At 44.9% G+C, this 25,939-nt stretch overlaps 7 protein-coding genes and 2 long non-coding RNA genes across 13 annotated transcripts in view; 5 read left to right on the forward strand and 4 right to left on the reverse strand.

Annotated features, from left to right (window-relative positions):
- The window catches only part of LOC112350127, a 65,796-nt gene extending 55,575 nt beyond the window's left edge, over positions 1-10,221 (reverse strand). Inside the window, exons 1-4 of one of the 3 annotated variants that reach the window (XR_002993658.1) lie at positions 10,046-10,221; positions 9,899-9,954; positions 9,694-9,851; positions 9,531-9,620 (exon numbers count right to left, since the gene is read on the reverse strand). This is a non-coding gene — a long non-coding RNA (uncharacterized LOC112350127). The remainder of the gene's footprint in view (positions 1-9,530; positions 9,621-9,693; positions 9,852-9,898; positions 9,955-10,045) is intronic. The other 2 variants (XR_002993659.1, XR_002993657.1) reach the window with 2 other exon arrangements.
- LOC9658232 lies at positions 5,303-15,164 on the forward strand. Its single transcript, XM_024685785.1, has 3 exons — positions 5,303-5,393; positions 14,791-14,828; positions 14,886-15,164. Exons 1-3 carry the CDS (start codon positions 5,318-5,320, stop codon positions 15,138-15,140), a joined length of 369 nt encoding a protein of 122 aa, XP_024541553.1. The 5' UTR covers positions 5,303-5,317; the 3' UTR covers positions 15,141-15,164.
- LOC9658230 (sialyltransferase-like protein 1) lies at positions 5,705-7,615 on the reverse strand. 2 transcript variants are annotated; one of them, XM_024685778.1, is made up of 4 exons: positions 7,413-7,615; positions 6,976-7,353; positions 6,837-6,918; positions 5,705-6,788 (listed from the first exon to the last, which is right to left on the reverse strand). In XM_024685778.1, the coding sequence occupies exons 2-4, from the start codon at positions 7,029-7,031 to the stop codon at positions 6,387-6,389; spliced, it is 540 nt and encodes a 179-aa protein (XP_024541546.1). In that variant the 5' UTR covers positions 7,032-7,353; positions 7,413-7,615; the 3' UTR covers positions 5,705-6,386. The 2 variants fall into 2 exon arrangements, with proteins under 2 accessions (XP_024541546.1, XP_024541549.1); XM_024685781.1 differs by having other exon boundaries at positions 6,976-7,181; positions 7,265-7,615.
- LOC9630719 lies at positions 7,940-9,458 on the forward strand. The gene is made up of 6 exons (XM_002961598.2): positions 7,940-8,102; positions 8,159-8,275; positions 8,341-8,551; positions 8,619-8,776; positions 8,833-8,949; positions 9,018-9,458. The coding sequence occupies exons 1-6, from the start codon at positions 7,980-7,982 to the stop codon at positions 9,264-9,266; spliced, it is 975 nt and encodes a 324-aa protein (XP_002961644.1). The 5' UTR covers positions 7,940-7,979; the 3' UTR covers positions 9,267-9,458.
- LOC9658231 (ricin B-like lectin R40C1) lies at positions 10,227-11,637 on the forward strand. Its single transcript, XM_002961599.2, has 6 exons — positions 10,227-10,397; positions 10,452-10,586; positions 10,638-10,851; positions 10,907-11,064; positions 11,121-11,234; positions 11,297-11,637. The coding sequence occupies exons 1-6, from the start codon at positions 10,272-10,274 to the stop codon at positions 11,543-11,545; spliced, it is 996 nt and encodes a 331-aa protein (XP_002961645.1). The 5' UTR covers positions 10,227-10,271; the 3' UTR covers positions 11,546-11,637.
- Positions 15,121-17,825, reverse strand: LOC9658234 (sialyltransferase-like protein 5). Its single transcript, XM_002962100.2, has 11 exons — positions 17,690-17,825; positions 17,542-17,594; positions 17,372-17,458; positions 17,238-17,315; positions 17,093-17,184; positions 16,844-17,045; positions 16,693-16,783; positions 16,594-16,652; positions 16,388-16,536; positions 16,249-16,330; positions 15,121-16,200 (listed from the first exon to the last, which is right to left on the reverse strand). Exons 1-11 carry the CDS (start codon positions 17,823-17,825, stop codon positions 15,799-15,801), a joined length of 1,431 nt encoding a protein of 476 aa, XP_002962146.1. The 3' UTR covers positions 15,121-15,798.
- A 498-nt stretch (positions 17,826-18,323) lies between these two features.
- LOC9630720 lies at positions 18,324-25,615 on the forward strand. 2 transcript variants are annotated; one of them, XM_024685759.1, is made up of 7 exons: positions 18,324-18,515; positions 18,573-18,689; positions 18,755-18,965; positions 19,033-19,190; positions 19,247-19,325; positions 25,247-25,284; positions 25,333-25,615. In XM_024685759.1, the coding sequence occupies exons 1-7, from the start codon at positions 18,393-18,395 to the stop codon at positions 25,516-25,518; spliced, it is 912 nt and encodes a 303-aa protein (XP_024541527.1). In that variant the 5' UTR covers positions 18,324-18,392; the 3' UTR covers positions 25,519-25,615. The 2 variants fall into 2 exon arrangements, with proteins under 2 accessions (XP_024541527.1, XP_002961648.1); XM_002961602.2 differs by lacking the exons at positions 25,247-25,284; positions 25,333-25,615 and adding an exon at positions 19,432-19,723 and having other exon boundaries at positions 19,247-19,363.
- Positions 19,566-20,440, reverse strand: LOC112350128. The gene is made up of 5 exons (XR_002993660.1): positions 20,307-20,440; positions 20,102-20,259; positions 19,939-20,028; positions 19,718-19,827; positions 19,566-19,615 (listed from the first exon to the last, which is right to left on the reverse strand). It is a non-coding gene; the product is annotated as an uncharacterized LOC112350128 (long non-coding RNA).
- LOC9658235 (ricin B-like lectin R40C1) lies at positions 20,637-22,045 on the forward strand. The gene is made up of 6 exons (XM_002961603.2): positions 20,637-20,805; positions 20,860-20,994; positions 21,046-21,259; positions 21,315-21,472; positions 21,529-21,642; positions 21,705-22,045. Exons 1-6 carry the CDS (start codon positions 20,680-20,682, stop codon positions 21,951-21,953), a joined length of 996 nt encoding a protein of 331 aa, XP_002961649.1. The 5' UTR covers positions 20,637-20,679; the 3' UTR covers positions 21,954-22,045.
- Positions 25,616-25,939: the final 324 nt, after the last annotated feature.

Raw genomic sequence — 25,939 nt, forward strand, 5'->3', positions numbered from 1 at the left:
AAGATCCATCTTGAATCCTATCTTTTGTTTCATGGTTTGTTGGGGATTGTGGATGGGACAGAGTCATCACCGGCTCCAGGCTCTGAGATGCGTGATTGGAACCTTCGGGATTCCAAGGCTAGAGGGAGTATTGCAATGTGTTTGTCCTTGAATGTTCTCTTTGCTGCCCCATTGATTCCAAAGTCCATTGTGGTAGAGCTCTGGAAGTGGTTGAGCAACACCTACAGCACCAAAAGTGAAATGGATGTCTTCAACATCCATTCACAAATGGACTCCTTGATGCTAGAGGAAAATGGCAGTATCCAGACTCACACTGCCAAGCTCCATGGTTTTTTCACACAACTTGTGGCTACTGGGGTGAAGCACAGTCTCACGAATGAGCAGCAAAAGCTGTGGCTCTACAGGTCCTTGCCAGCTAGCTGCTCTCTCGCTTCATATGGCCTCAATGTTGCGAAGTCTCCTCACGGCATTTGCCTAAGTCATCATTGGTTGGAGAAGTAGGCTCTCAACTGCATTATGCTTCGCAAGCTTCTAGTGATGCCAAGGTGGCAAAACTGCATGCAACTGCAAATGCCTAGAAAGGGCAAAATTCTATGGCATCTAAGCGTGCCAAGCCTAGACTTGCCAATAATCAATGTGCTCGCTGCTTGGAGATGGGCCCACTAGGCTCGAGATTGCACTGCTCTAAAGCCTGTCAAGCGATTAGCTACGACGGCAAAAACCAATCTGATGGAATTGCTATAGCAAATGAGGCTGCTAAGGAACTTTACAATGCAGAGGCAATTGCAGCACTAAGCAGGTGGCTCCTAGACTCTAATTATACTAATCTTATGGGTAATAAGAAAAGTCTTTTTGAGTGTTATCAGCCGAGCATTGAAAAACATGGTATTCATTTAAGTGACAATACCACTATCCCCGTGGAAGGCATTGGGCAATTTTGGCTCTCACTTGATCATGGGAGGACCATGGCCTTTGATGGTCCCATGCATGTTTCCACCTTGTGACGAAATTTAATGTCCATCACCAAGATATGTGATCAAAATGCAATGGTAGTCTTTGATGCAAAGGGAGTCTCTTTGGTTGACTCTAGTGACTTTCACATGCTTGGTACACAATTGCTTCGTGGGTCACACATTGGGACTTGTATGAGATTATTGCTGCCGATCAAGTTTAGACCTTTCAAACTGTGGAGGTAGATTCTCATGTGGAGCTTTAGCATAAGAGACTTGGTTATGTCCATTATCAATCTTTTCAATGGATAAAATCCCAAGATATTGTTACTGGATTGGATTTCCAACGTATCCCATCTACATTTTGAGAAGCTTGTGTTTTAAGCAAGCATCACCACCAGAATTTTTCATCGAGCAAGCATCAAGCAATTGGACTTTTGAACTTGGTCTATTCTGATCTTTGCAGCCCTATGAATATGCCAAGTCATGATGGTGCTAGATATGACTATAGCCATCAAACATGCACTCACTTCTTGATGCGTAAGAGTGATGCAATTGCTGCCTTTCAAATGTACAAGGCCTATGCTGAAAATCTCCTTGGTCGAAAGATAAAAGCTCTTCGAGTTGATGGTGGTTGTGAATACCTCAACAATGAGCTTCAGGGCATCTATCATGATGTAGGTATACGATTGCAAGCCACAGCCTATTACACCCCCTAGCAATATGGTATTGCAGAAAAGAAGAATCACACTTTTGTCAATGCTACTCACGCTTTGTTAGCTGATGCACATCTTGACAAGATGTTTTAGAAGCTAACTTGGGCTCTGCAATGCATGTCCAAAATCGCCTTGCCATGGCTGCTTTGGATGGAAAAACCCCTGAGGCATTTTGGATAGGTTCTACTCCTGATGTGTCCCACTTTCGGGTTTTTGGTTGTGCAGCATATGCACATACCCCTGATCAACTTCGGAAAAAGTTAGATCCCAAAAGTAAAAAATTCATCTTCGTACAAGACAACACCATTGGGAGAAAAGCTTAAAAGTTGTGGGATCTTGCATCTTACAAAGCTTTTGTAAGCACAGACATCATGTTCAATGAAGATGACTTTCCTATGCCTACAGAAGCTCTTCAAGATCCTTCTTTCATTGCTGAGACTCAACTTGTTCCTTTGATCCCACTTATGGGAGATGGTCCACTTTTGCCTCCGCCTCAAAATCTTATTCATGAGTTGCCACTAGAGATTCCATTGGGGAATCCTCCACTTTTGGACATGCTTGAACCAGCTGATGCTCCTCCAGTCGAGGATAGGCCTCCGACACCTCCACCACCTTATTGATATCGTGGCATGCCTGATCCGATGCCAGTTCTTGATCACCCTCGGGAACGTCAGCCCTCATTGAAAGTCCGGGAAAATGCTAAAGCAGATGTTGCAGAGCTTGATGACTTTTGTGGCCTTGTTGACATTGGCATCCCCATGACCTATGATGAGGCCGTCTTAGGACCTGAGGCTCCATCTTGGATGGAAGCCATTGCGGAAGAAGTTTTTTACATTCGGGTTAACGGAACTTATGTTTCAGTTGATTCAGCGCCATTGGGATGACGTGCTTTGGATCCAAAATGGATTTTTTCTAAAAAGTATGGGAAAGATGGTCAGGTTGTACATTATAAGGCACGGTTGGTTGTTCACAGTTTTCACCAAATTCATGGCCTTGACTACGATGAAACATTCTCACTGGTTGTAAAAATGGCCAGTCTTTATACTCTTTTTGCACTTGCGGCTGCTCGCAAATGGCAAGTCCACCATATGGATGTCAAAACTGCATTTTTGAATGGGGATTTGCAAGAGGACATCTATATGCATATACCTCCTGATTTTGACTTATATAGCAATTGCGGAAAGCTTTGTATGGCCTAAAACAGAGCTCCTGTATTTGGTATCAAAAATTTGATACCATCCTACGTGCTCAAGGCTTTCATCATTGCCATGCTGATCATAATGTGTATGTGAATGGTCATGTTGAGAGCATGCTTATTGTGGCCCTCTACGTTGATGATTTTCTCATTATGGGTGATGACATGGATGCCATTGTTGCTCTGAAAGCTGCCTTTAGTCAGCAATTCTAGATGAAGGACCTTGGCCAAGTCTCCTACTATATACATATATACATATATATACATATATATACATTGGTTTTGAAGTCACATGTGATCCTGAGTCTGGTGGTTACATGTTTAGCCAGCGACATAAAGTCGAAGTCTTGCCGAATCGGTTTGGTATGCATGATTGCCACCCCATCAAGACCCCAATGGTTGCTGGTGCTATTGACCTCACAGTTGAGCAGTTTGGTGAGCCTCTACCCCCTGGGATTCCCTATCGACATCTCATTGGTTGCCTCATGTATTTGGCCATATGACTCACCCTGACATCATATATGTGACTATTGCCTTAAGTCAGTAAAACACATCACTAACCACCATACATTGGCAAGCTGCCAAGCGTATCATGAGATACCTCCAGGGCACTATGGACTACGGCATTGGTTATTCAGGGGGTGATGCATCATTGACATACTACATGGATGCTAGTTTTGCCAACAACAAAAGCCATCGCTCGACTTTTGGCATTTGCTTTTCCTTCTCAAGAGGTGCCATCACATGGGCCTCCAAGCAACAATCTGTGGTGGCACTTTCTAGTGCAGAAGCAGAGTACATCGCACTCAATACTGGTAGCAGGGACGTGGTCTGGGCTCGATGGTTACTTGCTGAGCTGGGATGTGCACAAGCTGGCCCCACTACCTCTTGGTGTGACAACTGAAGCAGCATTGCCATGTCTAAGAAATTGGACTTTAAATTGGACATTAAAGTCCAATTTCACTACGTGCATGAGTTGGTTGACAGTGGCACCCTGGCCATCCAACATCTCGGGACACAAGACATGCCAGCTGACCTTCTCACCAAGCCGTTGGGGCCACACCAGTTTCAGCTCCTACGTGACAGATTTAGTTTGGTGAGTGGCTTCGGTTTGGGGGGGAGTGTTACACAACACACTTTGCCACGTGGACATTAGGGTTTTCCTGTTCTATCTGCACTTTGATCCCGATTTGTCTCAGAGCTGTAAAACGTTGAATAATGTTGCATGCCATCGCAGCCGGGGAGCTCTGCCTGGACAAGCCTGCTTGCTTCTTGCCAGATCCATAGCAACGCATGGCAAGCCGCCAGAGCCGGGCGGTATGCTAAAGCACCAGTTTTGCTCACCAATGTCCTCGTCGAGAGTCACTAAGTGTCGATGAAGAACACAAAACAATATCCTCCATGTAGAGCTGTAAAACGTTGAATATTGTTGTGACGCTTCGATACTGTCAACTTGAAATTTGTAGCAAAATAGCCTGTTCTCACAGGAGCAGCGTTTCACAGACGTCAAATTCATATTCTAGTGGCTCGTAGATTTTAGATTGCCTCCTTAATATATTTCTATGTCGTGAGCCATAAAACTTTTTAACTTATTGTCTTTATAGTCCTACTGTGACGCATTTAACCTCACAGTAGTGTTCGTCAGCGAATTGTTGTTAACAAACAAGTACCAAGAAAAAAATTAAAGAAAGCACAAACATCGGATTCCATTTTTTTTATGTTCCCATGCGCTCCACGTTGTGGTAGTATAAAATGGCGTACTTTCCAGCCTAACGCTCACTCCTCTCTAGTGTGTTTCTTATAAGATCATGGCTCTCACAGCAGCTCCAAAGTTCTACAGCATCGAATCAGTTGCTTATCCTGGCTACTATGTTACTCAGCAAGGCACCCAGATTGTTCTCAAGTCCAAGGACGCGCTCAATCCCTTCCAGGTAATCCGTGATCCAGATCTAGAACTTATCAAGATCACGTAGAACTTATCAAAGTTTTTATCATCTTGGTTTTGATGGGTAACTCTTCTGCAGCTGTGTTTGCTCAAAATGAAATGAAAGGCTAGACTATGATCCGGCTGTCGAGGACGATTCTCTCCTCTGGTCTGTTGGCCAAAGCTCGGACGATCAAGTTTCGATCACAATGACTGTGCCGGTGGTGACATCCACCAGCGGTGGAAGCTCCCGGTGGAAGCTCGTCACTTACGGTAATCCTCTGGACTTGTGGCCAATTCCCTTTGATCTTCTCGTTGTGCTGCACAGAGCCTTCTCAAGTGTACAGGATTCTGTGTCACTGGTTTGGGAAGTACTTGACTTGGAAGCCGTCACTTTCAAGGATGCAATCAAGCACAACGACGAGACAAATGTGGTTGCTGTTAGTCCAAACAACATTTCTCTCAACGGCATGGTTTGTAACTTTGATCTGACACTATCATCTTGGATCTCACATGTGTTATCATAATAGATATGGTACAAGGTCCCCGCCAGAGGCCGAGACGATACCACGTACTTCACTCGTTCATCCTCATAAACAAGGTGACTGGTTTAGCACTCAAAGGGTCAACAAAGCCGGGAGACAAGGTACTCTTTGAAAACTTTGAGGAACTTTGCAAACTAAACTTGACGATCATCGCAGGTGCTATTGACTCAATATGATCCTCTCGACTACGACTTCATGTGGTCTGAGAACCGATTTCAGGCTTCAAACACGGACTATCTCGCGATCAATCTGGATGGAACAAATTTGCAGTGGGCTCTGCAGAACGATGATCAGTACCAGAACAGTGCGTGGTACCGGCATCTGCAAACCAAGGATATCTAGGCCTGGAAATTCAATCCAGTGGTGGCAGGCAGTTAACCATGAACCATGCTGTACTCATTACCAGTTTTCTTCTTGCAAATAAAACTCCCTGTTTGATCATGATCGGCTCGATCATCGTCTCTGCAAACACGATGATCTCAGGCTAATCTCCGGCAAGATCGCCTCAGCTCCCAGGATCTTCGAGATGTCCCCCGACTTCGTAAGCCCAAAGCGGCGATGTCTAGATTCTTCCACACCATGCCGGCTCGCAGCGGCGTCTTGTGCTCCAGGCCTGGCCAGAAAGATCTTGTTGGATCGAAGTCCTGTCTCTTGGAACTGTCTCTTGGATGATCGCGATTTACGGCCAAGCTGGTCGAATCGTCCGGTCCATCAAGATCATCCACAGCTTCCACCTGAAAGGAATGCTGCCGGATCAAGCCACGTTCGTCTGCGTTCTAGCTGCGTGTAGCCACGCTGGTCTGCTCGAAGTTGCGTACGAGATCTTCTGTTCCATCACTGTAAATTACGGGCTTTCCTTGCTCGGAGATCACTGCCGCTGCATGGTTGATCTCCTCGGATGCTCTGGCAGGAAGAGGCCGATGCATGCCATCGCAGCCGGGGAGCTCTGCCTGGACGAGCCTGTTAGCTTCTTGCCGGATCCATAGTGACGCACGGCGAGCTGCCAGAGCCGGGCAGTATGCTAAAGCGCCAGTGTTGCGTCCTCGTCGAGAGTCACTAAGATTTTTTTTGTTTCCCATGGCTGCGCTGCTGCTCCCGCTGTGGTCTGATGCACACCAGGTCCTCGAGCTTGTTGCCATCGATCTTGTACATCGTGACGCCTTCCATGGCGCGGTAACGGTGTTGAGCTTGACTTCTCAGGGAGTTCACGTTTGTTTTCTCCCACTTTGCGTAGTTTGAGTTCTTGCGGGTCTCGCTCAGGTCTTTTGATCCTGACAGGCGTCCATTTCGAGATGAACTTCCCCATACTTTGCAGTTCCTGAAAGCTCCCTGGTCTTTGCCTGGCTTTCGTTTGAGTCCCATTGCTGCGTAGTAGGCTGCGTTTACTGTCGCTCGGGTCGGAATGACCGACCAGTCTTGCTTTCTGGCTTCTCGCATTGGAGAATACAGCCTCATTGTCTGTATACACGGAGACTATCAATGATAATCCATAGTCGTTTTTCTTACCCCGAGGCATTCCAACAGTTGATAGTAGGCTCTGCCTTGTAGTGGATTGTGTCCCTTGCGAGGAGCCGAGAAGTAACGAGTCCTATAGATGAAAAGAATGGTACAATGATAAGAAGTTGGAAGAAGTGTGAGTCAATACCATTCCGTGTAGCCTGGATCCACCGTAAAACCATACATATCCACCGAGTCACACATTGACAAGGCGAGCTCCAAAGACTTAATGCCTGTCCCTTTCGCTCCCCTGCCTCATTGAGCATCTATCTCCTTTCCAAACTCCGTCTTTAAAAGGGCTCCCGAGTTTCCCACCACCGCACACGTCCTAAACTGGCGCGGCCAAAACGGTGGCTTTGAAAAAGAAAGCATTGAAGTATCACTATTCTCCAACGAAGAAAACAAAGGCAAGAACATATAAGATCGAGAAAACTTACCACGCATTTTTGGACTTGACGCTGGAATGAATCAAGCGTAGAAGCGTCTCGATCTCACAAGAAAAAGAAAAATCCTGGGCGCTGCAAGCCTACATTTCTCCCGCAACAAAGATCGATCGATCCACATCCAACAATCGCAGCGAGATACCTTCCAAGAAGAAGAGCCCTTGGGGCGCCAGGAACAGGAGGCAGATCAAGGACACCAGCGCCGCAATCGCGAGTGGGAGCGACAGTAGCAAGGCTGACTGCCGCCGCTGCTGCTTGGGCGGCTGCTTCCACGCCATTTTTCGCCCCCTCCTACGCACGGATCAAGCGAGCTCCTCCCTGTAAACCTAGCTCGGGGAGCAATGCTCAGCTGTCAGATTAAAGCAGGCTCAGTTAATTAATATGTTAATGGAGGTATAGCTCAGCGGCTGCAGTCCGACAGGTCACCAGTTCAATCCTGGTTGCATCCTTCGCCAATAATTTCTTCTATCAAAACAAATCTGTCAGCGTTGGTCTTTATAAGCTGGACGCCACCATCGATAACCTTTCAACCAACGCTACAAATGGCAGGCACAAAGTCAGTGTAAGTGGAAGGCAGTGTAAGACACATGGGATAATGCGAGAGAAGCTGCCACTATATAAATTGGCATACGTTCAAAGAGCTCTATAACTTCACACTCACCCCTTTGGCTTCTCAAAAGCTTTAGTCTTTTCTTAAGAGTTTAGAGACATGGCTCTCACAGCAGCTCCAAAGTTCTACACCATCGAGTCCGCTGCTTATCCTGGCTATTGCATTACTCAGCAAGGCACCCAGATTGTTCTCAGGTCCAAGGACGCGCTCAACCCCTTCCAGGTAAAATCTTTGAAAACTTTGCCGGTTGTCGATCATCATGGGAAACTCTTGTGCAGCTGTGGTACCGGGATGAGTCATGGAACTTGCTGAACCAGGACTCCGCGTTCGTGTTTGTAAACCACGGCTCTAAGAAAGCTCTCCGGTCCCAGGCACACTCAACGTCTCGAAGCAAGGTAAACAGAAAACAGTATTCATACTATACACTGTTGCTGATCATATGGAATTTTGATGGCAAAAGGCTACTATTGGAGACTATGATCCGGCAGTCCAAGACGATTATCTCCTGTGGCGTATTTCCGGGAGCCACGAAAATCAAGTCTTGATCACCATGACTGGAAACAAGTCATTTTTTCTGAGCCACACTTCCTCAAGTGCTAGCTTCAAGGATGGGGTGCCAGTGGTGACATCCAACAGCGATGGAAACTCCCACTGGAAGCTCGTCACTTACGGTAAGCTCATGAATCATATGATTTGTTCTTCTCGGTTGTGGCTCATATATATGATGATGATGCACAGAGCCTTCTCAAGAGTACAGGATTCTATGCCACTGGGTTGGGCAGTACTTGACTTGGAAGCAGCAAAATGTGGATGTAACTTTCAAGAATGCAATCAAGCACAACGACGAGACAAATGTGGTGGCTATTCATCCAAGCAACGTTCCTCTCGACGGCATGGTTTGTACTTTTGTCGTTCTTTGTAATCTTATCTCATTCTATTCGATTACATATAGACATGGTACAAGGTTCCCGCTGGAGGAAGAGATGATACCACGTACTTCACCTCGTTCGTTCTCATAAACAAGGTGACTGGTCTTGCTCTCAAGGGGTCAACCAAGCCGGGAGACAAGGTAACTAGTGCACACTGTTGAAAACTTGAAGAAGTTCGCAAACTAAACGAATTGGATGATCATGGCAGGTGCTCTTGACTCAATATGATCCTCTCGACTACGGTTTCGTGTGGTCTGAGAACCGATTCCAGGCTTCACTCACGGACCATCTCGCGATCAATCTGGATGGAACCAACTTGCAGTGGGCTCTGCAGAACGACGATCAGTACCAGAACAGTGCGTGGTATCATCCTCTCGTGCTTCGCCCGGCATCTGCAAACCAAGTATTTAATACGCAGCAGGCCTGGAAATTCAATCCAGTGGTGGCAGGGAATTGACTATCAGCCATGTTGTATACATAAGGGACCGCTTACCACTTTTCTTCTTGCAAATAACAAGACTTTTCACGGGAAAAAGAAGCTGAGCACTCCCCATTTGTTTCCTTTTTCCCATGGAAGCCATGAGTTTTCGTTCATTTCCAGTGTCTGCAAGGATCGAAGATTTAAGAAAAAACAAAAACATTATGACTATCGAAGTGTACTATCATTCCATATAGACCATAAAACCATACATATCCACCGAGTCTAGAATTTACTACGTACCAGATCCCTTTGCAACCTCAAGCAGGTTTCTTACAACTCCACGAGCATCAACCGAAAACTCCGTTTCATGGCAACATGCTTTGTGTATTTCTGTGAAATGTAAAATAAATAAATAAATCAACTTTTGTGAGCTCTCAGTAAGATGCAAGCTCTAGATGATTACCGTGGTCACTGGTGCCTCATTGTCTCAGATGACAATATCGCGAGCATCTGTCTCCTTTCCAAACTCCGTCTTCCAAGTTTCCCACCTGTCTCAAACTGGCGCGGCCAAAACAATGGCTTTGGCGATAGTATATGTTCTTGGAACAGTTAGCTGCACCCCTGCACAACGATATAAAAACCATCCATCAACGTGAAGCTTAGCTTACAGTTGTGCTATTCGTTTCGCAGCGTAGTCCATCCAGCCATCGGGACGTTTCCGATGCTGCAACCTCAAAGTGTTACTTCCAGAGCAATGAAGAGCAAGAAAGACCGATCAATTCACATCCAACAATCGCGGCAAGATCTTGCCTCACCTTCGCAGATCAGGGACGCCAGCGCCGCAATCGCTGCCGGCTGCTTCTACGCCATTTCTCGCTCCCTCCTCCCTCGCATTCTCTGTAAACCTAGCCAATCGCCTGCAGTCCGATAGGTGACTAGTTCGATCCTAGTTGCCTCCTTATCCGATGAATCCCATGCGCTCCACGAGGTTGTGGTGGTATAAAATGGGCCTAGATCTCAGAGTTACTCTAGATCTTAAGAATGGAACCTCTCACAGCAGTTCCAAAGCTCTACGCCATCGAGTCCACTGCTTATCCTGGCTACTGCATTACTCAGCAAGGCACCCAGATTGTTCTCAAGTTCAAGGATGCGCTCAATCCCTTCCAAGTATCAATCTGTATCAATCCAGATCTAGCATCTTGGTTTTGATCTCTTGTGCAGCTCTGGTACAGGGATGAGTCATGGCAGTTCCTGAGCGAGGATAACAGTGACCTCTCCGCGTTGGTGTTTATAAACCACGGCTCCAAGAAAGCTCTTCGCTCCCAGTCATCCTCAACTTCCCGGAGCATTGCCAAGGTATATAAATCACTACAAGTTTGTCTTACACTTGAATTTTTCTCTATCCAGCTTACTGTTGGAGATTATGATCCGGCAGTCGAGAACAATTCTCTCCTCTGGTCTATTTCCGGAAGCTCGGACGATCAAGTCTTCGTCACAGAGACTGGGAATTCGTCCGTGTTTTTGAGCCACACTTCGTCTTCGAGGTCCAGCTTTAAAGACGGGGTGCCAGTGGTGACATCTGCCCAGGGTGAAAACTCTAGGTGGAAGATCGTTGCTTATGGTAATCCTCTAGACTTCTGGTCAATTCCTTTTGATTTTCTCGTTGTGCTGCACAGTGCCTTCTCAAGTGTACAGAATTCTGTGTCACTGGTTTGGGAATTACTTGACTTGGAAGCAGCAAAATGTGGATGTAACTTTCAAGAATGCAATCAAGCACAACGACGAGACAAACGTGGTGGCTGTTAGTCCAAACAACATTTCTCTCGACGGCATGGTTTGTGACTTTGTCTGACACTATCATCTTGGATCTCATTTGTATTATTGTAATAGGCATGGTTCAAGGTTCCTGCTGGTGGCCGAGACAATACCACGTACTTTACCTCGTTTATCCTAATAAACAAGACTGGTCTAGCACTCAAAGGGTCAACCAAGCCAGGAGACAAGGTAAGTCCTAAAACTTTTGAAGGACTTTGCAAGCTAAACGAAAGATACCTTTTTCATGGCAGGTGCTCTTGACTCAATATGATCCTCTCGACTACGGTTTTGTGTGGTCTGAGAACCGATTCCAGGCTTCAAACACGGACTATGTGGCCATCAATCTGGATGGAACGAACTTGCAGTGGTCTCTGCAGAACGACGATCAGTACCAGAACAGTGCGTGGTATCATCCTCTCGTTCTTCGCCCGGCATCTGCAAACCAAGGATATGTTGAGCAGCAGACCTGGAAATTCAATCCAGTGGTGAACAATGTTTAGCTGGGAATTTTATGTTCATAAATGAGATGAGAAGATGCTAGATGTATGCATGAAAGTTCATATGAATAATTACAGTTCTAAATGTTGAATCAGCTGCAGTATGATCAATATGTCATCAGTTTTTGTAATCAATTCATATACTTCCCAACAAAACGAATGTGTTTTAGGTTGACAAAAATGGAGCTAGGTGAGCCAAGACGGTTAACTAAAAAATATTCTCTTCAAATATGCTAAAAATATTCTTGTGTAATAAATTAAAATTTGAAATATTTTGTCATTATAGCTATATATTAAATCATATATTAATAACAACTATACCTTATGTTGTAACTATAAACTATTTTATAATATAAGATATTATCATAATTACAAATTATACAAAATCCACACAATCTATACATATAGAAGTATTATGTTGCTTTCTCCTTCTCTCTCACTTTTTTGCTTTTCTTTCTTCATTCTCTTGTGTATGATCATTGATAAGCTTTTACATTGCCTTCTCTTTAAAACACTTTAATACACTAAAAGATCGAATGGCCGTGAGTGGCACTACCTAAACCCAGAGTTTAGGGCTGCCTGGAATCATTTAGAATTGACACTTCTATGGTTGCTACATCATAGCTCAATGCTTCTACTTCTGGAATTGACCAGCATTAGAATTATTCTAGAGCTTCCACGATCGAGACCAAAAAAGTAATTGAGCACAATTTTCCTTTTTTCTTGCAGTTTCAATATGACAATCAGGAAGAAGTCAATCATAAGTGTCAGTAGCTAGAATGCTGGGAGAAGGTGTCTTGATGGGCTGGCCACACAATCAATAATAGTGGCTGCTAACTTGGCCCTAAACCACAGTAATCTGTGTTTGTTTGGGTTTGTGGACACCATCAGAGTGGCAGAGCTGGAGCTAGAGCCAGCCTTCAACACGGCCAGAATCATCAGAGCCCTATTCTTCCGTAAGAGAGAACAAGCCCAAGGTGAGTTCTCAAAGCCATAGCTTGCAAACCCACCTCTCACAACCCAAGTGTCATTGTATTCTCCAAAACTTTGACGAGCTTCCCATTGAGCTCCTTGCCTTCTCCAGCTGCCAGGCCCTTGAAAGCAGCAGCGTAGCTTGCATCATCTGTTACACAGTTGCCCACATCCTCATCAAGATGCATATACCTCCTAGTGCCTACTGGCTAAAACTTGAACTCTTCTAATGTTGCAAAAGCCTCCTTTAACTTGCCTCTTGTACCCTTGTTTCTGCTGTGCCACTTTGAGATTCTATAGCTGCTGGTGGTGGAATCTCTCCAACATGTTCTTCTTCATTTATACATTCTAAATATTGCATTGCTAGCCTTCAAAACATCCCCTCTTCCCTTGAAAAAGACTTCCCATCTTCTATGCAGTAAATTCAAAAGATTCCAAAAAATCTAGAACACAAACTTGTCATTATTGAAAATGACATGAATTGATATGCCCTTTCACAAAACACGTAAGAGGTGTCCTCTAGCAACTCTTCCAATGGTTTGTATGTGTGCCTCTCATTGATATCCATTCAATATGTATAAGTGGATCATCCAAAATTGTATTCGTAGCAGATGGATTGGAGCAAGGTGAACATTAAATTTTTCTCTCGAGTTGCCCAGGGCCACTATGTTCCCAGCCAATTGCAAGATTCCCTTGCCCAGCTCATCACAAGAGGGTGGTAATCCTTTTCTTGCATCAAAACTCTTCTCTGGCTGTTCCAACTCTTTGGAGATGTCCTCCAACAGCGTAGCATAATTGGAGGTACTCACCATGCATGAAAGGTTTGTGCTTTGGTTTTTCGTGTGCAGTGAAAGAGTCTACAGAATTTAGCCAAGCTCTCCCACTCAAGCAAACAGTTCAGATATTCTTCAACAGACTTAGATAGCAACAACAAGGCTTGAATTGCAGTTGTTCGAAAAGATTTTACTAAAATGAAAACACACTAATTCCTAAAACCAAAGTGTTGCAGTTTTCCAAGAAGCAAACCTGACCTCCCATCACTCCAGCATCACCTCCAAGATTGAAATTCTTGAATGATGCTACCATGTTTAACTCATGACATCCTTTTTACATGCTTTTACCATGTTCCTCAGTATTGATCTTATGCTAAACTCTTGAGATCTCCAATTCTTTCCTATCAAAATTCTGATCTCCCACTACAACAATGATGGTTTGCTACCACCTCCATACTTTGCTAGTGAAGCTTCTAGACCTCCCATGTTGATCAAACCATAGTTTACACTCTCCAACCTTGATCTCAACAATAAGAAACAAGAATAAATAAAAGAAAACACGACAAAAAGAAACTGTGTGCTATTGACTTGAACCTTTAAAATAATATGCGGCATAGTTTTGAGCTTAATCTCATATTCTCTGGAATGTTTCTAAGATTTTAAGAATGGCTCTCATAGCAGCTCCAAAGTTCTACAGCATCGAGTCCATTGTTTATCTTGGCTACTTCATTACTCAGCACGGCACCCAGATTGTTCTCAAGTCCAAGGACGTGCTCAATCCCTTCTGATCATCAAACTAAATGATCTTTGTCCTTGTGCAGTTGTGGTACAGAGACGAGTCTTGGCAGTACCTGAGCAGGATGTCACTGGCCTTCTCTGCTCCCAGTTATCCTCAACATCTCGGAGCGTTGTCAAGGTATAAATTACTGCATGCTTGTCTCACACTTCATTGGTCTAAATGAAATCTTCAAGGCAACTGTTGGAGACTATGATCCGGTAGTTGAGGACGATCCTCTCCTCTGGTCTGTATCCGCAAGCTCGGACGATCAAGTCTCCATCACAATGACTGGGAATTCGTCCGTGTTCTTGAGCCACACTTCTTCAAGTTCCAGCTTTAAAGACGGGGTGCCAGTGGTGACATCCACTCCCAGTGGAAGCTCGTCACTTACGGTAAGCTCATGAATCATATGACTTGCTCGTCTCGGTTATGCTTATATAATCTCTTTGTGCCACAGTGCCTTCTCAAGATCACAGGATCTTGTGTCACTGGTTTCGAAATTACTTGACTTGGAAGCAGCAAAATGTGGACGTAACTTTCAAGGATGCAATCAAGCACAACGACGAGACAGACGTGGTCCAAACAACATTTCTCTTGACGGCATGGTTTGTAACTTCGATCTGACACTATCATCTTGGATCTCACATGTGTTATCATAATAGATATGGTACAAGGTTCCCGCCGGAGGCCGAGACGATACCACGTACTTCACCTCGTTCAGACTGGTTTAGCACTCAAAGGGTCGACAAAGCCGGGAGACAAGGTAGTCTTTGAAAACTTCGAGGAACCTTTGCAAACTAAACTTGGACGATCATCGCAGGTGCTCTTGACTCAATATGATCCTCTCGACTACGGTTTCGTGTGGTCTGAGAACCGGTTCCAGGCTTCAAACACGGACTATCTCGCGATCAATCTGGATGGAACAAACTTGCAGTGGGCTCTGCAGAACGATGACCAGTACCAGAACAGTGCGTGGTACCATCCTCTCACGCTCTGCCTGGCATCTGCAAACCAAAGCAGCAGGCCTGGAAATTCAATCCAGTGGTGGCAGGCAGTTAACCATGAACCATGCTGAACCATGCTGTTCTTGCAAATAAAACTCCCTGTTTGTTCATGATCGGCTCGATCATCGTCTCCGCAAACACGATGATCTCAGGCTAATCTCCGCCAAGATCGCCTCAGCTCGCAGGATCTTCGAGATGTCCCGCGACTTCGTAAGCCCAGAGCGGCGATGTCTAGATTCTTCCACTCCATGCCCGCTCGCAGCGGCGTCTTGTGCTCCAGGCCTGGGCAGAAAGATCTTGTTGGATCGAAGTCCTGTCTCTTGGAACTGTCTCTTGGGTGATCGCGATTTACGGCCAAGCTGGTCGCATCGTCCGGTCCCTCAAGATCATTCACAGCTTCCACCTGAAAGGAATGCTGCCGGATCAAGCCACGTTCGTCTGCGTTCTAGCTGCGTGTAGCCACGCTGGTCTGCTCGAAGTTGCGTACGAGAACTTCTGCTCCATCACTGTGAACTACGGGCTTTCCTTGCTCGAAGATCACTGCCGCTGCATGGTTGATCTCCTCGGATGCTCAGGCCAGCAGGAAGAGGCCGATGCATGCCATCGCAGCCGGGGAGCTCTGCCTGGACGAGCCTGTTAGCTTCTTGCCGGATCCATAGTGACGCACGGCGAGCTGCCAGAGCCGGGCGGTATGCTAAAGCGCCAGTTTTGCGTCCTCGTCGAGAGTCACTAAGATTTTTTTTGTTTCCCATGGCTGCGCTGCTGCTCCTGCTGTGGTCTGATGCACACCAGGTCCTCGAGCTTGTTGCCATCGATCTTGTACATCGTGACGCCTTCCATGGCGCGGTAATGGTGTTCAGCTTGACTTCTCAGGGAGTTCACGCTTGTTTTCTCCCACTTTGCGTAGTTTGAGTTCTTGCGGGTCTCGCTCATGTCTTTTGATCCTGACAGGCGTCCATTTCGAGATGAACTTCCCCATACTTTGCAGTTCTTGAAAGCTCCCTGGTCTTTGCCTGGCTTTCGTTTGAGTCCCATTGCTGCGTAGTAGGCTGCGTTTACTGTCGCTCGGGTCGGAATGACCGACCAGTCTTGCTTTCTGGCTTCTCGCATTGGAGAATGCAGCCTCATTGTCTGTATACACGGAGATTGTCAACGATAATCAATAGTCGTTCTTCTTACCCCGAGGCATTCCAACAGTTGATAGTAGGCTCTGCCTTGTAGTGGATTGTGTCCCTTGCGAGGAGCCGAGAAGTAACGAGTCCTATAGATGAAAAGAATGGTACAATGATAAGAAGTTGGAAGGAGTGTGACTCAATACCATTCCGTGTAGCCTGGATCCACCGTAAAACCATACATATCCACCGAGTCACACATTGACAAGGCGAGCTCCAAAGACTTAATGCCTGTCCCTTTCGCTCCCCGACGGAAAACTACACCTTGGAACAAGTAGACAGGATTCGGAAGAAGCTGCAAAAGATAAAACTCAGTTAGCAAACAGCATAGCAAGCGTCAAAGGCCTATTACTTTTATTTTAGCGTTGAAGTCCCGATGGATAACACTCTTGATAATCAACACTTCATCATCTGCAAAAATCCTCTTTTGCATTAAACTTCTACTACGTACCAGATCCCTTTGCAACCTCAAGCAGGTTTCTTACTACTCCACGAGCCATCAACCGCAAACTCCGTTTCATGCCAACATGCTTTGCGTATTTCTGTGAAATGGAAGCAACTTTTGCGAGCTCAGTAGTACGCAACCTTTGTGAGGTGATTACCGTGGTCACTGGTGCCTCATTGTCTCGGATGACAATATCGTGAGCATCTATCTCCTTTCCAAACTCCGTCTTTAAAAGGTCTCCCGAGTTCCCCACCACCGCACACGTCCTAGACTGGTGCGGCCAAAACGGTGGCTTTGGCGGTAGTATCAACTCGAGATGTTCTTCGCACAGGCTTCGATTGGAACAGTTAGCTGCACCCCTGCACAACTATATAAAAAACTTCCATCAACGTCAAGCTTAGCTTACAGTTGAGCTATTCGTTTTGCAGCGTGGTCCATCCAGCCATCGGGACGTGCATCCAAATACTCGCGAGTCAATATCGTTGTGACGTTTCGATACTGCAAACTCAAAAGCGTTATTTGAATCAAGAGCAAAATTTGCAGCAAAGTACCTGTTCCCACAGGAGCAGCGTCTCGCAGACGTCAAATTCATACTCCAGTGGCTCGTAGATTTTGAACTGCTCATTACGCTGTACCGAGTAAACTTGTAAGCTTCGATCACGCAAAAACATTTCTAGTTACCTACCCAGGTACTATTTGTTCCCTCCGGATATTTCAGAACGATCTTGCAAGCATCCTTCACGGTTGCAGTCAATCCAAGCCCATTTCTTTCCTGTAAAAAGAAAGCATTGAAGTTTCACTACTCTCCAACGAAGAAAACAAAGGAAAAGAACATATAAGATCGAGAAAACTTACCACGCATTTTTGGACTTGGCGCTGGAACGAATCAAGCGTAGAAGCGTCTCGATCTCACAAGAAAAAGAAAAATCCCGGGCGCTGCAAGCCTACATTTCTCCCGCAACAAAGATCGATCGATCCACATCCAACAATCGCAGCGAGATACCTTCCAAGAAGAAGAGCCCTTGGGGCGCCAGGAAGAGGAGGCAGATCAGGGACACCAGCGCCGCAATCGCGAGTGGGAGCGACAGTAGCAAGGCTCGCTGCTGTCGCTGCTTCTTGCGCGGCTGCTTCCACGCCATTTTTCTCCTACGCACTGATCGAGCGAGTAAACCTAGCTCGCTCCGCTGTCAGATTAAAGAAGACTCAGTTAATTAACATGTTAATGGAGGGTCCGATAGGTCACCAGTTTGCCTCCTTCGCCAAATAAACAAAACAAATCTGTCATTTATACGCCTAAAATAATGATTTCTAAGTTTTTATATTATTAACTTACATTTATTATTATTACTAATTTTCATCTTTTTATGACTTTACCCTTATCAATAAATAAATTTAATATTTGTTATATATTATATCACTAATATATTCATTAAAAATTATTTTAAAACATTTTTTATTACACCATGGATAGGCTTATAACTCAACCTTTCAACCAACGCTACCAGGCACAAAAAACACATGGGATATGGCAGGCACAAAATCAGTGTAAGAAGCGTAAGGAAGTGGAAGGCAGTGTGAAACACATGGGATAATGCGAGAGAAGCTTGCCACTATATAAATTGGCATACGTTCAAAGAGCTCTATAACTTCACACTCATCCCTTTGGCTTCTCAAAAGCTTTAGTCTTTTCTTAAGAGTTTAGAGACATGGCTCTCACAGCAGCTCCAAAGTTCTACACCATCGAGTCCGCTGCTTATCCTGGCTATTGCATTACTCAGCAAGGCACCCAGATTGTTCTCAGGTCCAAGGACGCGCTCAACCCCTTCCAGGTAAAATCTTTGAAAATCTTTGCCGGTTGTCGATCATCATGGGAAACTCTTGTGCAGCTGTGGTACCGGGATGAGTCATGGAACTTGCTGAACCAGGACTCCGCGTTCGTGTTTGTAAACCACGGCTCTAAGAAAGCTCTCCGGTCCCAGGCACACTCAACGTCTCGAAGCAAGGTAAACAGAAAACAGTATTCATACTATACACTGTTGCTGATCATATGGAATTTTGATGGCAAAAGGCTACTATTGGAGACTATGATCCGGCAGTCCAAGACGATTATCTCCTGTGGCGTATTTCCGGGAGCCACGAAAATCAAGTCTTGATCACCATGACTGGAAACAAGTCATTTTTTCTGAGCCACACTTCCTCAAGTGCTAGCTTCAAGGATGGGGTGCCAGTGGTGACATCCAACAGCGATGGAAACTCTCACTGGAAGCTCGTCACTTACGGTAAGCTCATGAATCATATGATTTGTTCTTCTCGGTTGTGGCTCATATATATGATGATGATGCACAGAGCCTTCTCAAGAGTACAGGATTCTATGCCACTGGGTTGGGCAGTACTTGACTTGGAAGCAGCAAAATGTGGATGTAACTTTCAAGAATGCAATCAAGCACAACGACGAGACAAATGTGGTGGCTATTCATCCAAGCAACGTTCCTCTCGACGGCATGGTTTGTACTTTTGTCGTTCTTTGTAATCTTATCTCATTCTATTTGATTACATATAGACATGGTACAAGGTTCCCGCTGGAGGAAGAGATGATACCACGTACTTCACCTCGTTCGTTCTCATAAACAAGGTGACTGGTCTTGCTCTCAAGGGGTCAACCAAGCCGGGAGACAAGGTAACTAGTGCACACTGTTGAAAACTTGAAGAAGTTTGCAAACTAAACGAATTGGATGATCATGGCAGGTGCTCTTGACTCAATATGATCCTCTCGACTACGGTTTCGTGTGGTCTGAGAACCGATTCCAGGCTTCACTCACGGACCATCTCGCGATCAATCTGGATGGAACCAACTTGCAGTGGGCTCTGCAGAACGACGATCAGTACCAGAACAGTGCGTGGTATCATCCTCTCGTGCTTCGCCCGGCATCTGCAAACCAAGTATTTAATACGCAGCAGGCCTGGAAATTCAATCCAGTGGTGGCAGGGAATTGACTATCAGCCATGTTGTATACATAAGGGACACGCTTACCACTTTTCTTCTTGCAAATAACAAGACTTTTCACGGGAAAAAGAAGCTGAGCACTCCCCATTTGTTTCCTTTTCCCATGGAAGCCATGAGTTTTCGTTCATTTCCAGTGTCTGCAAGGATCGACGATTTAAGAAAAAACAAAAACATTATGACTATCGACTATCATTCCATATAGACCATAAAACCATACATATCCACCGAGTCTAGAATTTACTACGTACCAGATCCCTTTGCAACCTCAAGCAGGTTTCTTACAACTCCACGAGCATCAACCGAAAACTCCGTTTCATGGCAACATGCTTTGTGTATTTCTGTGAAATGTAAAATAAATAAATAAATCAACTTTTGTGAGCTCTCAGTAAGATGCAAGCTCTAGATGATTACCGTGGTCACTGGTGCCTCATTGTCTCAGATGACAATATCGCGAGCATCTATGTCCTTTCCAAACTCCGTCTTCCAAGTTTCCCACCTGTCTCAAACTGGCGCGGCCAAAACAATGGCTTTGGCGATAGTATATGTTCTTGGAACAGTTAGCTGCACCCCTGCACAACGATATAAAAAACTTCCATCAACGTGAAGCTTAGCTTACAGTTGTGCTATTCGTTTCGCAGCGTAGTCCATCCAGCCATCGGGAAGTTTCCGATGCTGCAACCTCAAAGTGTTACTTCCAGAGCAATGAAGAGCAAGAAAGACCGATCAATTCACATCCAACAATCGCGGCAAGATCTTGCCTCACCTTCGCAGATCAGGGACGCCAGCGCCGCAATCGCTGCCGGCTGCTTCTACGCCATTTCTCGCTCCCTCCTCCCTCGCATTCTCTGTCAACCTAGCCAATCGCCTGCAGTCCGATAGGTGACTAGTTCGATCCTAGTTGCCTCCTTATCCGATGAATCCCATGCGCTCCACGAGGTTGTGGTGGTACAAAATGGGCCTAGATCTCAGAGTTACTCTAGATCTTAAGAATGGAACCTCTCACAGCAGTTCCAAAGCTCTACACCATCGAGTCCACTGCTTATCCTGGCTACTGCATTACTCAGCAAGGCACCCAGATTGTTCTCAAGTTCAAGGATGCGCTCAATCCCTTCCAAGTATCAATCTGTATCAATCCAGATCTAGCATCTTGGTTTTGATCTCTTGTGCAGCTCTGGTACAGGGATGAGTCATGGCAGTTCCTGGGCGAGGATAACAGTGACCCCTCCGCGTTGGTGTTTATAAACCACGGCTCCAAGAAAGCTCTTCGCTCCCAGTCATCCTCAACTTCCCGGAGCATTGCCAAGGTATATAAATCACTACAAGTTTGTCTCACACTTGAATTTTTCTCTATCCAGCTTACTGTTGGAGATTATGATCCGGCAGTCGAGAACAATTCTCTCCTCTGGTCTATTTCCGGAAGCTCGGACGATCAAGTCTTCGTCACAGAGACTGGGAATTCGTCCGTGTTTTTGAGCCACACTTCGTCTTCGAGGTCCAGCTTTAAAGACGGGGTGCCAGTGGTGACATCTGCCCAGGGTGAAAACTCTAGGTGGAAGATCGTTGCTTATGGTAATCCTCTAGACTTGTGGTCAATTCCTTTTGATTTTCTCGTTGTGCTGCACAGTGCCTTCTCAAGTGTACAGAATTCTGTGTCACTGGTTTGGGAATTACTTGACTTGGAAGCAGCAAAATGTGGATGTAACTTTCAAGAATGCAATCAAGCACAACGACGAGACAAACGTGGTGGCTGTTAGTCCAAACAACATTTCTCTCGACGGCATGGTTTGTGACTTTGTCTGACACTATCATCTTGGATCTCATTTGTATTATTGTAATAGGCATGGTTCAAGGTTCCTGCTGGTGGCCGAGACAATACCACGTACTTTACCTCGTTTATCCTAATAAACAAGACTGGTCTAGCACTCAAAGGGTCAACCAAGCCAGGAGACAAGGTAAGTCCTAAAACTTTTGAAGGACTTTGCAGGCTAAACGAAATTTACCTTTTTCATGGCAGGTGCTCTTGACTCAATATGATCCTCTCGACTACGGTTTTGTGTGGTCTGAGAACCGATTCCAGGCTTCAAACACGGACTATATGGCCATCAATCTGGATGGAACGAACTTGCAGTGGTCTCTGCAGAACGACGATCAGTACCAGAACAGTGCGTGGTATCATCCTCTCGTTCTTCGCCCGGCATCTGCAAACCAAGGATATGTTGAGCAGCAGACCTGGAAATTCAATCCAGTGGTGAACAATGTTTAGCTGGGAATTTTATGTTCATAAATGAGATGAGAAGATGCTAGATGTATGCATGAAAGTTCATATGAATAATTACAGTTCTAAATGTTGAATCAGCTGCAGTATGATCAATATGTCATCAGTTTTTGTAATCAATTCATATACTTCCCAACAAAACGAATGTGTTTTAGGTTGACAAAAATGGAGCTAGGTGAGCCAAGACGGTTTACTAAAAAATATTCTCTATTAGCGTTCTTCAAATATGCTAAAAATATTCTTAAAATTTGAAATATTTTGTCATTATAGCTATATATTAAATCATATATTAATAACAACTATACCTTATGTTGTAACTATAAACTATTTTATAATATAAGATATTATCATAATTACAAATTATATCTCAATCCTTACAAAATCCACACAATCTATACATATAGAAGTATTATGTTGCTTTCTCCTTCTCTCTCACTTTTTTGCCTTTCTTTCTTCATTCTCTTGTGTATGATCATTGATAATGAAAGTTGACTTCTCTTTAATACACTTTAATACACTAAAAAATCGAATGGCTGTGAGTGGCACTACCTAAACCCAGAATTTAGGGTTGCCCGGAATCATTTAGAATTGACACTTCTATAGTTGTTACATCATAGCTCAATGCTTCTACTTTTGGAATTGACCAGCATTAGAATTACTCTAGAGCTTCCAAGATCGAGACCAAAAAAGTAAGTCAGGCATTGACATTGAGTACAATTTTCCTTTTTTCTTGCAGTTTCAATGTGACAAACAGGAAGAAGCCAGTCATAGGTATCAGTAGCTAGAATGCTGGGAGAAGGTGTCTTGATGGGCTGGCCACACAATCAATAATAGTGGCCACTAATTTGGCCCTAAACCACAGTAATCTGGCCTTAATAGACATTTGAGACGTGTTTGTTTGGGTTTGTGGACACCATTGAGCGGCAGAGCTGGAGCCAGAGCCAGCCTTCAAGACGGCCAGAATCATCAGAGCCATGTTCTTCCGTAAGAGAGAACAAGCCCAAGGTGAGTTCTCAAAGCCATAGCTTGCAAACCCTATCCACCTCTCACAACCCAAGCGTCATTGTATTCTCCAAAACTTTGACGAGCTTCCCATTGAGCTCCTTGCCTTCTCCAGCTGCCAGGCCCTTGAAAGCAGCAGCATAGCTTGCATCATCTGTTACACAGTTGCCCACATCCTCATCAAGATGCATATACCTCCTAGTGCCTACTGGCTAAAACTTGAACTCTTCTAATGTTGCAAAAGCCTCCTTTAACTTGCCTCTTGTACCCTTGTTTCTGCTGTGCCACTTTGAGATTCTATAGCTGCTGGTGGTGGAATCTCTCCAACATGTTCTTCTTCATTTATACATTCTAAATATTGCATTGCTAGCCTTCAAAACATCCCCTCTTCCCTTGAAAAAGACTTCCCATCTTCTATGGAGTAAATTCAAAAGATTCCAAAAAATCTAAAACACAAACTTGTCATTATTGAAAATGACATGAATTGATATGCCCTTTTACAAAACACGTAAGAGGTGTCCTCTAGCAACTCTTCCAATGGTTTGTATGTGTGCCTCTCATTGATATCCATTCAATATGTATAAGTGGATCATCCAAAATTGTATTTGTAGCAGATGGATTGGAGCAAGGTGAACATTAAATTTTTCTCTTGAGTTGCCCAGGGCCACTATGTTCCCAGCCAATTGCAAGATTCCCTTGCCCAGCTCATCGCAAGAGGGTGGTAAGCCTTTTCTTGCATCAAAACTCTTCTCTGGCTGCTCCAACTCTTTGGAGATGTCCTCCAACAGCATAGCTAATTGGAGGTACTCACCATGCATGAAAGGTTTGTGCTTTGGTTTTTCATGTGCAGTGAAAGAGTCTACAGAATTTAGCCAAGCTCTCCCACTCAAGCAAACAGTTCAGATATTCTTCAACACACTTAGATAGCAACAACAAGGCTTGAATTGCAATTGTTCGAAAAGATTTTACTAAAATGAAAACACACTAATTCCTAAAACCAAAGTGTTGCAGTTTTCCAAGAAGCAAACCTGACCTCCCATCACTCCAGCAGCACCTCCAAGATTGAAATTCTTGAATGATGCTACCATGTTTAACTCATGACATCCTTTTTACATGCTTTTAGCGTATTGATCTTATGCTAAACTCTTGAGATCTCCAATTCTTTCCTATCAAAATTCTGATCTCCCACTACAACAATGATGGTTTGCTACCACCTCCATACTTTGCTAGTGAAGCTTCTAGACCTCCCATGTTGATCAAACCATAGTTTACACTCTCCAACCTTGATCTTAACAATAAGATACAAGAATAAATAAAAGAAAACATGACAAAAAGAAACTGTATGCTATTGACTTGAACCTTTAAAAATAGTATGCGGCATAGTTTTGAGCTTAATCTCAGTCCAGCTTCTATATTCTCTGGAATGTTTCTAAGATTTTAAGAATGGCTCTCATAGCAGCTCCAAAGTTCTACAGCATCGAGTCCATTGCTTATCTTGGCTACTTCATTACTCAGCACGGCACCCAGATTGTTCTCAAGTCCAAGGACGTGCTCAGTCCCTTCTGATCATCAAACTAAATGATCTTTGTCCTTGTGCAGTTGTGGTACAGAGACGAGTCTTGGCAGTACCTGAGCAGGATGTCACTGGCCTTCTCTGCTCCCAGTTATCCTCAACATCTCGGAGCGTTGTCAAGGTATAAAGTACTGCATGCTTGTCTCACACTTCATTGGTCTAAATGAAATCTTCAAGGCAACTGTTGGAGACTATGATCCGGTAGTTGAGGACGATCCTCTCCTCTGGTCTGTATCCGCAAGCTCGGACGATCAAGTCTCCATCACAATGACTGGGAATTCGTCCGTGTTCTTGAGCCACACTTCTTCAAGTTCCAGCTTTAAAGACGGGGTGCCAGTGGTGACATCCACCCATGGTGGAAACTCCCAGTGGAAGCTCGTCACTTACGGTAAGCTCATGAATCATATGACTTGCTCGTCTCGGTTATGCTTATATAATCTCTTTGTGCCACAGTGCCTTCTCAAGATCACACTGGTTTCGAAATTACTTGACTTGGAAGCAGCAAAATGTGGACGTAACTTTCAAGGATGCAATCAAGCACAACGACGAGACAAACGTGGTCCAAACAACATTTCTCTTGACGGCATGGTTTGTAACTTCGATCTGACACTATCATCTTGGATCTCACATGTGTTATCATAATAGATATGGTACAAGGTTCCCGCCGGAGGCCGAGACGATACCACGTACTTCACCGTTCAGACTGGTTTAGCACTCAAAGGGTCGACAAAGCCGGGAGACAAGGTACTCTTCGAGGAACCTTTGCAAACTAAACTTGGACGATCATCGCAGGTGCTCTTGACTCAATATGATCCTCTCGACTACGGTTTCGTGTGGTCTGAGAACCGATTCCAGGCTTCAAACACGGACTATCTCGCGATCAATCTGGATGGAACAAATTTGCAGTGGGCTCTGCAGAACGATGATCAGTACCAGAACAGTGCGTGGTACCGGCATCTGCAAACCAAGGATATCTAGGCCTGGAAATTCAATCCAGTGGTGGCAGGCAGTTAACCATGAACCATGCTGTACTCATTACCAGTTTTCTTCTTGCAAATAAAACTCCCTGTTTGATCATGATCGGCTCGATCATCGTCTCTGCAAACACGATGATCTCAGGCTAATCTCCGGCAAGATCGCCTCAGCTCCCAGGATCTTCGAGATGTCCCCCGACTTCGTAAGCCCAAAGCGGCGATGTCTAGATTCTTCCACACCATGCCGGCTCGCAGCGGCGTCTTGTGCTCCAGGCCTGGCCAGAAAGATCTTGTTGGATCGAAGTCCTGTCTCTTGGAACTGTCTCTTGGATGATCGCGATTTACGGCCAAGCTGGTCGAATCGTCCGGTCCATCAAGATCATCCACAGCTTCCACCTGAAAGGAATGCTGCCGGATCAAGCCAC

Source organism: Selaginella moellendorffii, unplaced genomic scaffold, assembly GCF_000143415.4.
Source record: "Selaginella moellendorffii unplaced genomic scaffold, v1.0 SELMOscaffold_1, whole genome shotgun sequence".
Lineage (NCBI taxonomy): Eukaryota > Viridiplantae > Streptophyta > Lycopodiopsida > Selaginellales > Selaginellaceae > Selaginella > Selaginella moellendorffii.

Bases quoted from the DNA above. Each gene is read 5' to 3' on its own strand.
- LOC9658230 (XM_024685778.1), bottom strand. From the start codon at position 7,031: ATGTGTGACTCGGTGGATATGTATGGTTTTACGGTGGATCCAGGCTAC. The intron at 6,919-6,975 runs GTATTGACTCAC...TTTCATCTATAG, and splicing joins GATCCAGGCTACACGGAATG to GACTCGTTACTTCTCGGCTC. The intron at 6,789-6,836 runs GTAAGAAAAACG...CCGTGTATACAG, and splicing joins AACTGTTGGAATGCCTCGGG to ACAATGAGGCTGTATTCTCC.
- LOC9658235 (XM_002961603.2), top strand. From the start codon at position 20,680: ATGGAACCTCTCACAGCAGTTCCAAAGCTCTACACCATCGAGTCCACT. The intron at 20,995-21,045 runs GTATATAAATCA...TTCTCTATCCAG, and splicing joins CTTCCCGGAGCATTGCCAAG to CTTACTGTTGGAGATTATGA. The intron at 21,260-21,314 runs GTAATCCTCTAG...TGTGCTGCACAG, and splicing joins GTGGAAGATCGTTGCTTATG to TGCCTTCTCAAGTGTACAGA.
- LOC9658234 (XM_002962100.2), bottom strand. From the start codon at position 17,825: ATGGCGTGGAAGCAGCCGCGCAAGAAGCAGCGACAGCAGCGAGCCTTG. The intron at 17,459-17,541 runs GTAAGTTTTCTC...TTCTTTTTACAG, and splicing joins GCCAAGTCCAAAAATGCGTG to GAAAGAAATGGGCTTGGATT. The intron at 16,537-16,593 runs GTAATAGGCCTT...TATCTTTTGCAG, and splicing joins ACTTCAACGCTAAAATAAAA to CTTCTTCCGAATCCTGTCTA.
- LOC9630720 (XM_002961602.2), top strand. From the start codon at position 18,393: ATGGCTCTCACAGCAGCTCCAAAGTTCTACACCATCGAGTCCGCTGCT. The intron at 18,516-18,572 runs GTAAAATCTTTG...ACTCTTGTGCAG, and splicing joins ACGCGCTCAACCCCTTCCAG to CTGTGGTACCGGGATGAGTC. The intron at 19,191-19,246 runs GTTTGTACTTTT...GATTACATATAG, and splicing joins ACGTTCCTCTCGACGGCATG to ACATGGTACAAGGTTCCCGC.
- LOC9658231 (XM_002961599.2), top strand. From the start codon at position 10,272: ATGGAACCTCTCACAGCAGTTCCAAAGCTCTACGCCATCGAGTCCACT. The intron at 10,398-10,451 runs GTATCAATCTGT...TCTCTTGTGCAG, and splicing joins ATGCGCTCAATCCCTTCCAA to CTCTGGTACAGGGATGAGTC. The intron at 11,065-11,120 runs GTTTGTGACTTT...TTATTGTAATAG, and splicing joins ACATTTCTCTCGACGGCATG to GCATGGTTCAAGGTTCCTGC.
- LOC9630719 (XM_002961598.2), top strand. From the start codon at position 7,980: ATGGCTCTCACAGCAGCTCCAAAGTTCTACACCATCGAGTCCGCTGCT. The intron at 8,552-8,618 runs GTAAGCTCATGA...GATGATGCACAG, and splicing joins CTGGAAGCTCGTCACTTACG to AGCCTTCTCAAGAGTACAGG. The intron at 8,950-9,017 runs GTAACTAGTGCA...TGATCATGGCAG, and splicing joins CAACCAAGCCGGGAGACAAG to GTGCTCTTGACTCAATATGA.
- LOC9658232 (XM_024685785.1), top strand. From the start codon at position 5,318: ATGGTACAAGGTCCCCGCCAGAGGCCGAGACGATACCACGTACTTCAC. The intron at 5,394-14,790 runs GTTTAGCACTCA...TCGTTCAGACTG, and splicing joins CCTCATAAACAAGGTGACTG to GTTTAGCACTCAAAGGGTCG. The intron at 14,829-14,885 runs GTAGTCTTTGAA...CGATCATCGCAG, and splicing joins CGACAAAGCCGGGAGACAAG to GTGCTCTTGACTCAATATGA.